The 15,515-nt window shown below is 47.9% G+C and overlaps 1 protein-coding gene across 1 annotated transcript in view; it reads left to right on the top strand.

The window, feature by feature from the left end:
- Positions 1–3,594: 3,594 nt before the first annotated feature.
- LOC120880833 (NPC intracellular cholesterol transporter 1) overlaps positions 3,595–15,515 on the top strand; it is a 39,969-nt gene continuing 28,048 nt past the window's right edge. Inside the window, exons 1-3 of the mRNA XM_040264238.1 lie at positions 3,595–3,759; positions 14,066–14,188; positions 15,287–15,393. Coding sequence (XP_040120172.1) covers positions 3,703–3,759; positions 14,066–14,188; positions 15,287–15,393 — 287 coding nt within the window. The 5' untranslated portion in view covers positions 3,595–3,702. The remainder of the gene's footprint in view (positions 3,760–14,065; positions 14,189–15,286; positions 15,394–15,515) is intronic.

The following is a 15,515-nucleotide window of genomic DNA, read 5'->3' as shown; positions in this document are numbered from 1 at the left end:
ATAGTGGTATTGACAAGTATTTAAACAAACAAACGAAAAGCCTCTCCTAGGACTTTGGCTACATGTCAATTGAAATAAAAATGCACAATGTAAAAGTTGTCAGTTAAGTTTTATTCAGGGACCTTACTGAGGACCGTAGCCAGAGAGACAGGCCTCTCAGCGAGCTCTGAGGACCTGCTCCAAAGAGGTAAGGGAAGAACCTGTGTGTACATGAACTTTTCTGCTGGGAAAAAACCTCTAATGAAACATGAAAAGATTACTGCTGTCGACTTAAGATGTACAACATGAGAGATGCAAGTTAAGTTTTATTGGGGGTAAAATGAGGACTACAGCCCAGGAGAGAACACCTCAGATAACTCCGAGAAACTGCTCCAAAGAGGCAGGGGAGAAAGGTCAGTTTAAATGTGACTTTTGGTGAAGGGGGAGTACATGCAATCAAGCATATATTTTTCCAGAAGGTTTCTACTCGTCTCGGGGAGCCTTCACTAGTCATGAGGAACAGTGTCACCACGAAGGATTTTAGTGCTTTTCTAGATATGAGAAGATATAATTGGGCTCATAGATTCAGCTCCTGATTTAAGCACCCATGTGCTAATTTGTAGTTGGCATTGCTGATCACAAAGAACAAACATTTCAAGTGAATGATTTTAGGGCTTTTCTAAATATGGGAAGATGAAAGAATCTGGGGTCTTTGAAATTTCCCCTTAGACATGTATCTTACTTGCTGCTGCTGCTAAGTCGCTTCAGTCGTGTCCGACTCTGTTCGACCCCACAGACGGCAGCCCACCAGGCTCCTTTGTCCCTGGGACTCTCCAGGCAAGAACACTGCAGTGGGTTGCCATTTCCTTCTCCAATGCATGAAAAGTGAAAAGTGAAAGTGAAGTCGCTCAGTCGTGTCCAACTCTTAGCAACCCCATGGACTGCAGCCTACCAGGCTCCTCCGTCCATGGGATTTTCCAGGCAAGAGTACTGGAGTGGGTTGCCATTGCCCTCTCTGTATCTTACCTAGTGACTTGTATATCTAATGCACAGAATGCTTCCAGTTGTTTTGCATCCTAAATTGCCCTCAGAGCACACACGTTAGGTACTGCAGTGACTAAGAGCTTAATCCTTGGGGAACTGAAGTGGCAGGCAACATTTTTTTCTTTATATGTGTTAAAACAATTTTCAGAGAAGGAGAAAATACACCATGATGTGACCTAGATGATCATAAATGGTGGAATTATAAATGATGTTTTTAACTCTTGCCTATACATGTTCAAAATTGCTACCATAAGCATGGATTGCTTTATCAGCAAAAAACATTTCTCTTAAAAATAAGATGCTTTATTTTTAAAATATATCATCGCCTTTTGGATATCATCAAAGCTGTACAAAATACAGAACTAGAAATATATATATACAGCTAAAAGATCTTTTTGTTTCTATTTTGGTGAATGTGTGTGTGTGTGTGTGTGTGTGTGTGTGTGCTTAGCTGCTCTGTTGTGTCCAACCCTTTTCGAACTACCAGGCTCCTTTGTCCATGGGGATTCTCCAGGCAAGAATACTGGAGTAAGGTTGCCGTGCCCTCCCCCAGAGGATCTTCCCAACCCAGGGATCGAACCCAGGTCTCCCGCATTGCAGGTGGACTCTTTACTGTCTGAGCCACCAGGGAAGTCCATTTTGGTGAATAGTGGACAGAATTTACTGGGTATCAAAATTTCTGCCCATCCAAGAAATGTTTCATATGGTGCTTGAAATTTCCTTTACTCAATTCATTATTCAGTGAAGGTTTTTGTTGGCTGATTGCCTGGTTTCCCCCCGTAAGTACTGGAAGGGCAACTAAGCCACTGAGATCCTGGGAATATGTTACAGAGGTAGTTCGTGAATTGGAATGTGAATTGGGACCACCTGGAGGGCTTCATCCTCCTAGGGTTTGCGTGGGGAGGGGTGTCCAGACTGGGGCCCATAATTTGCATTTCTAAGAAATTCTCAAGGATGGTCCTGCCATCTGGCTCAGTGACAACATTTTGATTACCTCGGAGAAGGCAATGGCACCCCACTCCAATACTCTTGCCTGGAAAATCCCATGGACAGAGGAGCCTGGTAGGCTGCAGTCCATGGGGTCGCTAAGAGTCAGACATGACTGAGTGACTTCACTTTCACTTTTTATTTTCCACCTTCATGCATTGGAGAAGAAGTGGCAACCCACTCCAGTGTTCTTGCCTGGAGAATCCCAGGGACGGTGGAGCCTGGTGGGCTGCCGTCTTTGGGATCGCACAGAGTTGGACACGACTGAAGTGACTTAGCAGCATGATGCATACCAAGTTATTATCATCAGTGAGCACACCAGGCACTTGAGGGCAAGCAGATGCATGAGGCCAGGAGATTGCCAAGGCTGAATGTCCAGAGGGGATCCCTACAGTTTAGTGCACAGCCAAGCAGGTGTACATTTCAAGGCTGAGGAGGTGGGGAGGCAAGTCAGTAACTGCAAAGTCAGTCAAGGCCAGTCTCCTTGTAGAATAAGGATGAGAACATTACCTGATCATGGTCCTACCTCCGTTGGCTTTGATCATTGCTACAGATGTGTATTTAGTCTTTTCATTGTACACTGGCTTCCACTGTGGGGAGGAGGGATCCTTACATCCATTTTCCTAACTTCAAAATGGAAATGACTGATGCTTTTGAGTGATCTTAATAATTACATCTGAGGGGAAATGATACCAGAAGTGCATATAACAAAAATACATGTCAGATCAAAAAAAGTATAAGGTTCAAAAACGAAGATGCTTCTTTATCTCTGTGTTACTTCACTTCACCTAGAACTTACGGACTCTGGTTCCACCTTTGCGTCAAACTTCCCCGGGGGTGGTTGTGGGGGTGGCTCTTCTCCCGCGGGCTGGTTCCCTGCCACTCTCTGCTCCGCCAGCAGATGGTGTGGTTCTAGAACTTTTTTCAAAAGTGGGCTGAGCGGACAGAAAACAGAGATTGGGCGGCTCTGAGGCATCGCATCGGCCACTGCCACGCTCCGCCCGCTCAGCTCTCCGATCACAACACTGTCAGGCCACCGCGTGGCGCCGCCCCCAGCTTTGCTAGAAGTGCCTAGGCACCGATTCCTTTCGGGGAACTGGGTTTGGAAAGAGAACTTGCTTGGGGTGCCAATTGGGTCCGCTGAGAAGTGGGATCTTAATTGGGAAAACTGTCCCCACGCACCCCGATTTGCGAAAACCTTCTCGTCCAATCGAGGAATGACAAAAAGGGGAGAAAGGAGTTCAAGCATCAAACCACACACTGTTGCGACAACCCCAGAAATATCCTTCCCAGGCCGGATTCCAAATGTTCAGCTCTGCCCGGGTCTCTTAGTCCCTGACCCCACGCCGCGGCTGAGGCGGAATTAGTGCAGAGCGGGGACTGAGAACCGGCTGTGACAAGAAGCGGTCCGGGCCCCACTAGCCCCGCCCCTGCCCCGCCCTCGCCCCACCCTCACCCCGCCCTCACCAGCTCCGGCCCCGCCCCAGGACGGGTTCGTGGCTCGGACGGTTCCACCTAGAAGTGGGAGGAGCCGACGACGCCTTCGTCCTTCCTGACCTGCGCGCGCATCCCTCCGCAGCCGCCTCCTGGTTTTCCCCCTCAGCCGGCGCGGGATCCGGAGGAAGCCCGGGACGCCGAGCCGAGCCTGCGAGCCAAGTCTCTCCGACCTCCGCAGCCCGTCGCCGCGGCAGCATGAGCGTGCGCGGCCCAGCCCTCGGCCTCCTCCTGCTGCTGTTCTGTCCGGCGCAGGTGAGTGGCCGCCGGCGACCCGGGCGAGCTGTGGGGGACGTGGTGGGGCCGCGAGTCGCGGAGGGCGGCGGTCTGTGCCGCGACTCCGGTGCCTTTCTCCGGCCACGTCCTCTTCCCAGTGGTCTGGAGGACGGTGGCAGCTGGGGGCTGCCTGTCTGACCTGTTTTGAGCTCATTTCATCCGTGGTCATCTGGTTTCTGGGTTTAGGATGTGGGATCAAGAAGGGAGGAAGAAAATGGGTAGAAAGGGATAGGATTCTTATCATTTTAACCTGCCTCCCCACCCCCTTCATTCTGCCATTTGTACAGGAATTCTTTATAAATTTGTTTAGGAGATCCGACTTCTCCCCTAAAGATGAAGGAGAGTGGGGAGGTAAATAAAGGTTAGTTCGGCACCAAATCGGAACTCACCTGAGTGCTTCGCGTAAGGCAACTTGGTCTTCCAGAGTTGGCAAGTTACTTCTTATCCGCTCCCTTTACATCCATGGGAACGGAGGCCCGCAGGTGGGGGGGTTCATTGAATTTCGCCTTGTCACAAACCTAGGCCGTGGAGAGGATGGGCCTGGAACTCCCAGTCCTGGCCCCTTGGGTCTGCTTTCCCTTGCTTTGGTAGCTTTGGGCGTGAGCACCTCACTGCTATTTGTGTATCTACAGTTTTCTCCTTGAAAACTGTGTGGTGGGATGTTGTGGGGGATGTCTAAGGATCTCGTGCTGATTAAAGCAGGTCCAGTGGGAATCCCGAGCCCTGGTGCCCACTCGTAGGCGTGTGTCTATGATGAGGGTGTAGTGAGTCACAGGGGAAGGCTGATGGAGGGGTTCCCTGCACTAGAAAAACCTCTCTTTGAACTGTATCGTTCTCAGCAGGGGTTGGGTGAGGCTGACCTGGGAAGGGCCTCCTGTGATGGGGTGGACGGGGTTGGCCAGCCGTGTGGGCTTCTGGAAGAGCACATGTCTGGTGCTTGGTGGGGAGGAGAGGCAGAGCAAAGCAGGTTTTCGGGAGGTGGTTTGGAATGGGGTCAACCCGTAGACCACCTGCTAGCTCTGTGGCTTTGAGCTCATTACTCTTCCAAGCCGAACGTTCACTGAAGATAAACAACACATCATAGGATTATTGGGATTCTTAAGTAACATGTTGTGGAGGGGCCTCATCACAGTAGTAAAAACTCAAAAAATGGTAGCAGTTATTTGCTTTGAAAATACAGCTGTTCGGTTTCCTTTCGGTTTTAGGTCAGGATCTAATAGGCAGGCTTCTGGTTAAGTAGCTTTAACTCATCTCTGAAATCCGTCAGTGCCTCTCCTCCTAGGACTTCTGAGGTAGGTCAGAGGTTGGTCACAAGTTGCTTGCAAAACGCCTGGAAGCCTTGAGAAGGTTTGTGAATATGAATTGGAAACACTTCTGTTATATTTAAGATTGGCTCCCTCAGGCTGAAAGATGAACCCATTCCTGATCTCCTTAGGAAAAACAGTTTTAATGGCTTAATTCCTACCTAGGCCTCATTATGGTCCAAGTTCCTCAAGAGACAAAAAAAAAAAAAAAAAAAACTTTAAAAAATTACAGTCAGGAGAGAGACCATAATGAGGCCTAGGTAGGAATTAAGCCATTAAAACTGTTTTTCCAAAGGAGATCAGGAATGGATTCATCTTTCAGCCTGAGAGCATTGAAGAATAAGCCTCTGAAGTGGGAGCGAATATAGGTAATCTTTCCCAGTCTCCCCCATTCCTTGATTGATGTTGTGATCAATTATTTTTCTAACATAAGTAATCAAGGGAAATGAGTTTTTAAAAATTATTGTTATGATTAGCAAGTGGTTAAAAAGAAGACAACTAGCTGAATAGGTCTTTGTATTCCTTCAGTGTTTGTCATATTACCCAGAACAAAGAACTCTTTTTCCTGGGTAACCCTTCCCCTCCTTCCATTCCTAAAAGGGACTCTTGTCAGGCTGTTAATGGATGACACATTACCTGTCCAGAAGCCTAGAGTGGGCCATCTCTAACCTGATCTCGGGTGCTTCGTCTGCTCTTCTCACCCACAGCTGTGTGAAGGGTGTTAGCTCTCTAGCTAAATAAACAAAGTGCTGTCAAAACCCTGCCCATCTTCCAAGGTCCAGTTCAGAAGCTTCATCATCTATAACATTATTATTCCCAGCTAGAATGCCTTCCCTCTGAAGTTCTAAACCTTTATTTAAATGGCTGCAGGAGCTTTTGGTGTTTTGTTGTTGTTTAGTCACTAAATTGTGTCTTTGAGACCCCATGAACTGTACCTGCCAGGCTCCTCTGTCTGTGGGATTTCCCAGGCAAGAAGACTGAAGTGGGTTGCCATTTCCATCTCCACGGGATATTCCTGACCCAGGAATCGAATCTCTGTTTCCTGCGTGGCAGGTGGTTTGTTTACCACCTGATCCACCGGGGGAGCGTTTACAGCCTGGCACAAGAATTGGCATTAAAAGACCTGGTACAGATCTTGATGCTTCCTCTTACCAGGAGTGGTTTTGGGCAAGGCAGCTGCCTCCTCTATAAAATGGGTTAACAACTCTGCCTACTAGATGATTCATATTTAAAGTTCAGCAGATGTTCCACTTGGCCAATAACGTTCACAGCCTGTTCCTGGCTCCAGTGTGGCTTCTCCAAGAGCCAGTGATAGATCAGGAGCGGATTTAGCCTGCTGGCCCAACCCTTGGTTCATTTGTCACCTTGTGCAAACATTCCTTAGGGGGAAAAAAAACCCCATCTACTTTCAGGGTTTTATTTGATGTTGTGGCTATTGAATTATTTTTCAAACTCGTAGGTGCTGGAGCTTATCTTAGACTAAACTAGTTGTATAACCTTGAGCAAGTCAGTTGAACTGCAAGCCCAGGGCTTATCTATAAAGTGAAGACTGGCTGAACCCATCTAACTCTAAAATGTATCTTAAATACCCATCTGAAGGTGTGCCTGGTGCTCACACAAATTATCATTTGTTATGTGGATACGTTTATCCTAGATTGGCTATAAAACAGAATTCCAAAGAGTTGTGTCAGTAAAAGTCAGACCAGTCCAGCCTCCACCCCACGTCTCCTGTCATATTTATTTGATCTGCCTACCTGACTCCAAAGGATACAAAGCTTAATCTCTGGACAGCATTCTCCAGGCCACCCCCTCCACCCTTGTCCTGGGTTATCCTGACTGGCCAGACCAGCCCTGGTATTCCAGCCCTCAACAGAGCTGAAGCTGGACATGTCTCCTGGAGCTTTCCTCATCCAGGACATCGGCAGAGGTGAAGGGACCAGGCCCTGCACTCCACCTGCGTGGGCTGGCCAGGTTACAGGCATGGGGCTGGGGACAGTCCTGGATCCTGAGGAAGTGAGTCAGGACTTGACGGCTCCCTGGAGTTGTACGTAAAGGGTTGTCACTAGTTATGCAAGTGAACAGTCCTGTGTAGCAGGAGGGGCATGGTAGTGGACGGGCCAGCCCATCCCTGGCATGTTGTCACAATCAAAGGATACATCAGTGTACAAGCCGAGCTGGAGTTCGAACAGTGCAGCAGCTGTGGGATGGGTATGGTGGGGGGTGGGGGTGGGAGGGAGTATGCCTACGTTAGCATTCAAAACCTTGGTTCTCATTATTGGTTTTGTCACTTACCAGCCAGGTGACTTTGGAGAATCCTCTCTGAGCTATAGTTTTCTTACCTGTAAAAGTCTGCGATGCTACTCCATGGGGTGTCTGATAAAGAACCCAGGCAAGGAAGGAGAACTGACTCAGCTTTATGCCCAGAACCTGGTTGATGTTCAGTGAGCAACTGAACATGAGTTACTTAATAGCCTAAAGTATAGGATTCTGTTGCTGATAATCAGAGCTTCTCCATGTGATGAGATGTGCTTTCATGGAGCTCCCAGTTAGAGTCTGCCAGAGTTGCTGACATACAGCAGCAGGGGCATTTTCTTTTTAAAACTGTCCTGAGCTATTCCTATTATTATTGAAAGATACTTCCCTATGCAGTCACATATCCATTAATTAAATTTTAGAGCATGTTGTGAAATAGCCATATAGCGTAACCTTTAAAAGTAGGAGACATCCTAGCCTTGTACTAAATTCTGCGTTAAAGCCAAAGTCACTTCTTACATAATCCAGTCAAGCTCCTTTAACTCATGTACGTTTGGATGTTTTCTGAATCAGGGAGCACTGGATGAGATATTAAGATTTCAGAGGAAGTATAACCCCCAAGCTCTGCCCTTTAGGATTCTGCAGTCTTACAGGGGAGTCAAGACACCAGCAAGAAAATACTCTTGCAACCTCTGCCCACATACACAACTTCTCCATTCTCATAAATACATGAATTCTGTTTCATCCTGGAGCAGGAGCCTGCAAATTAGTTGTGGATGGTTTTCTTGGGACACACCCATGCCCATGTTTTACCTGTTGTTTGTGGTTACTTTTGAGTTACAGCAGACAAGATTGAGTATGTACCACAGACACCTTTGGGCTCACAAGCCTACCATATTTAATACGGTATCTGGCTGTCTTAGGAACAGTTTAGGAACTTCCCTGGGTGGTCCAATGGCTAAGACTCTGTGCTTCCAGTGCAGGGGGCCTGGGTTCCATCCCTGGTCAGGGAAAGAAACCCCTAGTACTGCAACTAAAGAGTCCAAATGCTGCGACAAAGATCCCATGAGCCGAAACTAAGACCCAGTTCAGCCAAATAAACACGTATGTGTGTGTCTGTGTGTTAGTCGCTCAGTCGTGTCTGACTCTTTTTGACCCCATAGACTGTAGCCAGCCAGGCTCCTCTGTCCATGGGATTGTCCAGGCAAGAATACTGAAGTGGGTTGCTATTCCCTTCTCCAGGGGATTTTCCCAACCCAGAGATCCAGTGCAGGTCCCGCACATTGCAGGCAGATTCTTCAGTCTTAGCCACCAAGGAAGCCCAAATAAATAAATATTAAATTAAAAAGAAAAAAGGAAAAGTTTATCCACCTAGTCCTGGTGGATCCACAGGGGAGCTGATGGAACGGGAGTGTACAGAGCTCTGGGTGCAGGACGCCTGGTGGCTTGAGCATTGAGGAGGGATGCCCATGAGCACCTCTGAGGCCACATCTGAGGTTTGCTCATCTGTAAGTTGGACATAATAATAGCACCACCTCCCTCTCCCAAGGACAGCTCACCCAGACCAGGTGAGAAGAGTCAGAATTAAATTCATTGTTGGCAGTGAGTCTTGGGTGAGGCTTGTAAAAAGGGAGGCTGTCCCAAGATGTGGGGGTTAGGGAGAGACTGAAATCTGTGGAGAAAACAAGGGACAGCAGACAAGGGCTAAGTCTGTCCTTGGAGACCAGGATAAATACAGTTAGTTCAAGTAGAGCCAGTCATGGAGGGTAATCGAGATTTGCTTGAGAATATGTGTTTAAAAGTTAATTCACTTGTGTTTGCGTAGGTGCTATATAGGTATACCTATTGGGGGAAATTGAAAGCCTGGAAGACCAGGATCTAATACATCCACATTTGTTAAACCTGAGGAATGGGTTGGGGTGGAGAGCTGAGGGGGGCACCCCCTGTTATCTCACGTATACTTGTGATGTCTGAATAATTGTGATCGGTGGGTATTCTGTAATGAAAATCTACGATCATTTATTTTTGACTTCTTAGGAATCGGTCCAATGTTTAAATGCTTAAATAAGATAGTTCTTGTGGTCACGAGTCACCCTGTAAGAGACTGGTCAGTGCCCATGAGATGAACTGGGAAGAATTATCCTTCTTTGGGCTTGTCCCCCGCACTGTACCCCACTGCCCTGCTCAGTGGAGCTTTTGCAACGCTTATTACTAGAGATGCTGGGTGTGTTAGTGACATTCAGACCCATGGTGTTTCAACTGATGGTGACTCTACTCTGTTTAATCTCAGTATAACCAAGAACATGCTCTCTGCAGTCCTTGCCACTAGACTTTTCTCTTAAGTGGTGAAGGACATCTGAGCTCATGTTTTATGTCAAAATACACATAAAGTTCATGGTTTTAAAGTACAGTCAGGGACATTAGGTATATCACGTGTCATGCAGCCACCACCAACCATCTCCAACGCTGAGCTCACATGTGGTCTGGTGCCCTTGGAGCTGTGTGTGTGTGTCCACGGGATTCCCCAGGCAAGAATACTGGAGTGGGTTGCCATGCCTTTCTCCAGGTGATCTTCCCGACCCAGGGATCGAACTTGAATCTCCTGCATTGCATGCGGATTCTTTACCTCTGAGCCAGCAGGGAAGCCCCCCTTGGAGTCCTGGCAGAACTCAAACCTTGGTGACTTTCAGTATCAGCAGGATCTGCCCTTCCAGGGGAGGATGGGTATGAAGCAGCAACAGGTGTTCTTGAATCAGTAAAGGCAGCTCTCACCCTGTCACCTTGCCTTTGGAAATCACGTGGTTCCCTGGAAGACAGGTGTGTGGCCTGTGCCCAAGCCCTTGGTCTGGGTGTCGGCTCCTGCCGCCCTCACGTTCCAGGGAATCTTCCAGGGATCTCAAGGTGCAGCCCTCGTCTTTGTTAATAAAGTCCTGGCCGATGCAGTGCTGTGGCCATTTGGAGACCAGAAATTCTGGTCATTGGGACTGCAGCTAGGTTCTAGACTGGCTGCAGAGATGAGCACAGCCCAGTTAGTGGTCCACGGAGGAGTGACCCCGGTGCAACGTAAGGAGTAAGCGCTCCAGCTTCCAAACCAGCCAGGCCTGGCTCTCCCATTTCTCAGATGTGGCCTCAGAGGAGTCACTTTACCTGCCTGTGTAACCCTCGGTTTCCTCATCTGTGAAATGGTGTTATTTTAGTACCAGATTCACAGACCTGTTGTAGGGTTGAGCTGACTGGGGCACCCTTAGCCAGTGGCTGGCTGCTGGGTGCCGTGGGGTGGGCTTGGTGGAGGTGGCGTCCATGGGAAGAGACCAGGTGGAGGGAGGTGATGAGGTGGACAGAGGAGGCCTGTGGGCTCCCAGGGGAGGGTTCAGGGAAGGCAAGGGTGGGGGAGACTGCACCAGGGAGGCTTCCCGAAGGCTGGTGGGAGAGGACCCTGGGCTTTAAACCCTGCTGAAGAGGGCCTGGTGATGGAGGAGGGATCGGTTTCCTTGTGAGCATCTCAGCTGTTGTGGTTGGAAGTGCAGCTGGACGGGAGTTTTGAGCGGGGAAGGAAATGGGGCCGCCTTTATGGGAGGAGCAGGTGAAAGGACCAACATGGAGATGAGGTTGAACATGTGGACGAGAGTAGGGCCAGGTGGTGGAGGTCCCCAGAGAGGCTTGGGACCGTGGCAGCAGCCAGGCCTGGGGCAGAAGGAGGCGCTTGGGTTTCAGCTGTAGTTGAGCCCAGGGGAGGCAGAGAGAGAGCCTGGAGGTGGGCACGAGGCCTCCCCCACCGGTGCAGCCATGCAAGTGAGCTCAGACGGTTGCGTGCCTGCACAGGGTTGGGGGAGGCTGATGCCAGAGCAAGAACCTTCATTAAAGGGTTAATTGTATCTTGTTGAGAGTCTGTTTCTGGAACTAGAAAGTTCTGGTTTGAATCCTGCCTCTGCTGCTCTTGGATTCAAACTCTCTGCTTCTGTTTGTTCATCTGTAAATTGTGCATAATAATAGCACCTTCTGGGGACTTCCGTGGTAATCCAGTGGTTAAGATTGCAGGCTTCCACTGCAGGGGGCAGGGGTTCTATCCCTGTTCCAGGAGCTAATCCCACCTGGCATGGTGCTACCAAAAAAAGAAGGAAAAAAAAAAAAAAAACACTGCCCTCTCGTTCATGCTGTAAGGTTGTGTTGGGTTCACAAGGTGAGAGCAGTTAAAGCAGTGCCTGACACCCAGCAGGTGGCCTGTGAGCACCTTTGGGCCTCTCTGGTTCATGCCTCTTCAAGCAGATGACTTGGGAAAGCACACCTAAGAGCAATGACTCAAGCCCAGTTTTTTCCTGGCCGGGAAGAAGCTTCAGCTTGTTTATTTTGTTCAGGTCTTTGAACCTCTTTGGTGAAGTCCCATATACTTCTCGGAAAACCTGGAGAATAATTCCTTAGGTTTGATGGGTGGTGCTTTCTGGCTTTCTAAGTGCTTTCTCATTTATTCCCGAATTCAGTGTTCCCACCTGAACTGTGATGTAACCGGGGTCGGGGGTGGTCAGGAGTGAGTAGGAGGTGGGGGACTCCTACTCAGCACAGCTGGGTGACCCACTCCAGGTGCAGCTGGGCTGAGCATTTATTAAGGATCAGGGCCCAGGACTCCTGACCTCCCGCCCCTCAAGCTGGTTCTCCAGCCCCATCTCTTCTGCCTGGTGGGTAGAAACACCTTTGCTTTGAAACAGATGGTGTGGGTTATGAAGGGTGATCTTGTAAATAGGACACAGAGAGCATTGGGTCATCTTTATTGTCCCGTAGAGTGACGAGTGCTGAGAAAGGGGAACAGAGACTCCAGATGCCCGTCTGTTAGTCATGCGAGAGGTGCGGGGTTTTTTTTTTTTTACTGGATTTCTGTCACTCCTGTGGGTGATGAGCCAGAGTGCCCCTTTGCCAGCACCTGCTTGCCCTGTTGGTCTGTTGAGAATTCTGTGCAAGAGGGGTGGGGTGGGGTGAGGTGAGAATTCTAAGGGGTGGGTCCCTAGTATGTAAGTTACAGGTCAACATCAGTAGTTGTTACCCTCCTTGGCTTACTTGCCTTTTCACACTTCAGTAGATGGATGATGGCCTTTTAGTGGGAAACCCAGAATTGGAAAGAGCAGTACTTTTCCTAGAACCACTGGGTTTACAGACAAAATTATGATTCTTTTTATATAGGAATGGTGGAATTTTGTAAGTTCTTGCCAAAGGTTTGGGACGTGGCATTGCTGAATGCTTGTCGCTTCCTCATTTGTATAAGTTCCCTCTCTCCCTTGTGGCCTAAACATATGGCTTAATGAATCAAGCTGAGGTTAAGTCATAATTGCTGGTTTAAAATATTGAAAGGAGGAATTCAGAGACAAGTCTTGTGGGCCCTTAGATTTTCCCCCCCAGCGCCCCTCCGTCTCCTGCCTGCTTTTCCTCCCATGTTTTCAGGGCCTGTTGTGAGGTTTGTGTCTTTTCATCAGGGACCAGCGCCGCTCAGCTCCTTGCAGGGTGTGTGGGTCATGTGCCCTTGTCCTTGGAGACAGTTCACTGTCTTGCATCTGTGCCCATTTTTCAAAAATGGCTTTTCCATCAGGCACCTCGGAAGCCATGGTTACTTCTCAAAAGCTGCTGTTTCCCTACAGGACAGCTGACTGCACAGTCATGCCAGCCGTGACCCTGGCCAGCTTGGCGGAGCTTGGTGGCCTTGCTAATGAGATGAGTCATACTCGTGCACCCCCCTGACTTTTCTGATGCCATGTGACTCTCACATGGGGAATAGGAATGGCCCTTGAGAAATCTTTATGCAAGAGGTTTTACATTTTTTCAAGATTCTGAGGTGATTTTCCGTAAAGTGTGCACATTTCTTGTGTTTTACTTAAACTCAAGGACAAGATACTCGTTCTTGTTCCTCCTCCTTATGGGTTGTTTTTTTTTTCCCCCACATTACTCATGGTGTGCTGATATTAACTAACCTTAGCAGATATGGAACTGTTCTTTCATTATTTACACCTGGCTCAGTTCCTCATCCTGATGTGTAAAAATAGAGCCTTAGTAATCATAGACTGACATACTATCTTGCTTTCCTCTACACTGATTGATAGTGATTCTTGTATGGAACTGTCGCTTCCTCTTAATAAATAATCTAGCAGGAAGTAGAAATCATGCAAGTAATTTCTATTACTTTGCTGATTGACTTCACAAGTCCGTTTTGGACTTCGTTGTTATTCATTCGCTAAGTGGTGTCCACCTCTTATGTGCCCCCATGGACTGTGACATGCTCGGCTTCTCTGTCCTCCACTGTCTCCTGGAGTTTGTTCAGACTCTTGTCCATTGAGTTGATGATGCCATCCAATCATCTCATCCTCTGCCTCCCGCTTCTCTTCCTGCCCTCACTGTTTCCCAGCCTCAGGGTCTTTTCCAGTATGAAGTCAGCTCTTCATATCAGGTGGCCAAAGTATTGGAGCTTCATCTTCAGTACCAGTCCTTCCAGTGAATATTCAGAGTTGATATCCTTTAAGATTGACTGGTTTGATTGCCTTTCTGTCCAAGGGACTCTCAAGAGTCTTCTCCAGCATTGAGCTTTGGGTTTAATTCATGCTTTCAAAATGTTCAACTAACTGGTGCCTCTGGCTTTTACTTCACTTGGCAGGTACTGTTGGATGCTTCTGTGAATGAGGGCATTTTTGCTGTTGAAATTTGTGTTATCCCTGAGGCCCTAATGAACCGTTTTCTGTTGACTTTTGCAGGTATTTTCACAGTCCTGCATTTGGTATGGAGAGTGTGGAATCGCATCTGGAGATAAGAGATACAACTGCAGATATTCTGGGCCACCAAAGCCATTGCCACAGGACGGCTATGACCTAGTGCAGGTGAGTGAGTAGTCTTGGGCGCTGGGAACACGAAACGCGAATCAGAGACCCTCTGCAGTTACACCATAAATACTCCCCGTGGGGTGGGGGTAGAGGCGGAATGAACAGGCTTCTCTTGTCCCAGACTCTCACCTGTAGCACAGAGAAGATAACATACTAACTCTGCAGGCGTCATTTTTCTGGGGTTGACTATGCCTTGCTCATAAAGTTTCCCAGTAGCAGGTTACTACTGAGGGACGTGGTCTTGGTACCTCCCATGTTGCTCTTTGCAGCTTCTTCAAAATACACTCAGAGTTACTCAGAGTTAGCCCCTTTTGTTCCTAGACAAGGCTGTTGAGTGGCTGTGACTCGCTTGTCCTCTGTTCACTTTAGAGGTTCCTCCAGTTTCCACCGAGAGCCTGTGACCTTTGACTGCCACCAGGAATCTGTTTCTTGTCTCTTTTACCATCCCTGATACACAGGGATATTAGAAAAGAACTGGAAAAATCCAGGTTAAAAGGCTGGCTTTAGAGGCTGCAGTTATCTAAAATCCAGCTGACACGGTAGCAGGTCTTCTGGACTTATTTGCTTCTTCCATCACAATTTTTAAAGGCATTTGCCTTTTCCTGGAGTGACTCACAGAAAATAAACATAACCAAGTAACGTAAAAAGAGGTAAAATGATTGTCAAGGAAAGAAAGTGAGCTTCCCAGTAAGAAAAAAAATTGAAATGTCTGTACTGCCTCTACTTTTGTGAACTGCTGGTTATCTAGAGGAAATTTGATTGCCTTTTATTTATTTATTTATCTTTAAAAATTTTTTTATTTTATTTTTTTACTTTACAATACTGTATTGGTTTTGCCCTACATTGACATGAATCCATCACGGGTGTACATGAATTCCCAACCCTGAGCCCCCCTCTCACCACCCTCCCCATATCTTCTCTCTGGGTCATCCCAGTTTGATCGCCTTTTAAAAGAATTCTGCGAGAACTTTGCAAATAGGTGTCCCCCTTGTGTACCTAAAAACGGATGATGTGCGTGAAGTGATCTCCTCTTTGAGGAGCGTTTGTGTTTCTTTAACTTGGCTACTCTGATGTTCATGTTTTCTCTCCCGAAAGGAGCTCTGTCCTGGGTTCTTCTTTGGCAATGTCAGTCTTTGCTGTGATGTCCAGCAGCTTCACACACTGAAAGACAACCTGCAGCTGCCTCTGCAGTTTCTGTCCAGGTGGGTTGACTGCCAGGCATGCAGAGAAAATGGGTTTGAAAGTTATTTCTTGTTTCATTTTAAGGATGCTATCTTAGGACTTCTCAGAGATAAAGAAGAACTTCTGATAAAGTAGTAATGAT

Source organism: Oryx dammah, unplaced genomic scaffold (genome assembly GCF_014754425.2).
Source record: "Oryx dammah isolate SB20612 unplaced genomic scaffold, SCBI_Odam_1.1 HiC_scaffold_22, whole genome shotgun sequence".
In the NCBI taxonomy this organism is placed as follows: Eukaryota; Metazoa; Chordata; class Mammalia; order Artiodactyla; family Bovidae; genus Oryx; species Oryx dammah.
This window is presented reverse-complemented; position numbering and strand designations above follow the sequence as displayed.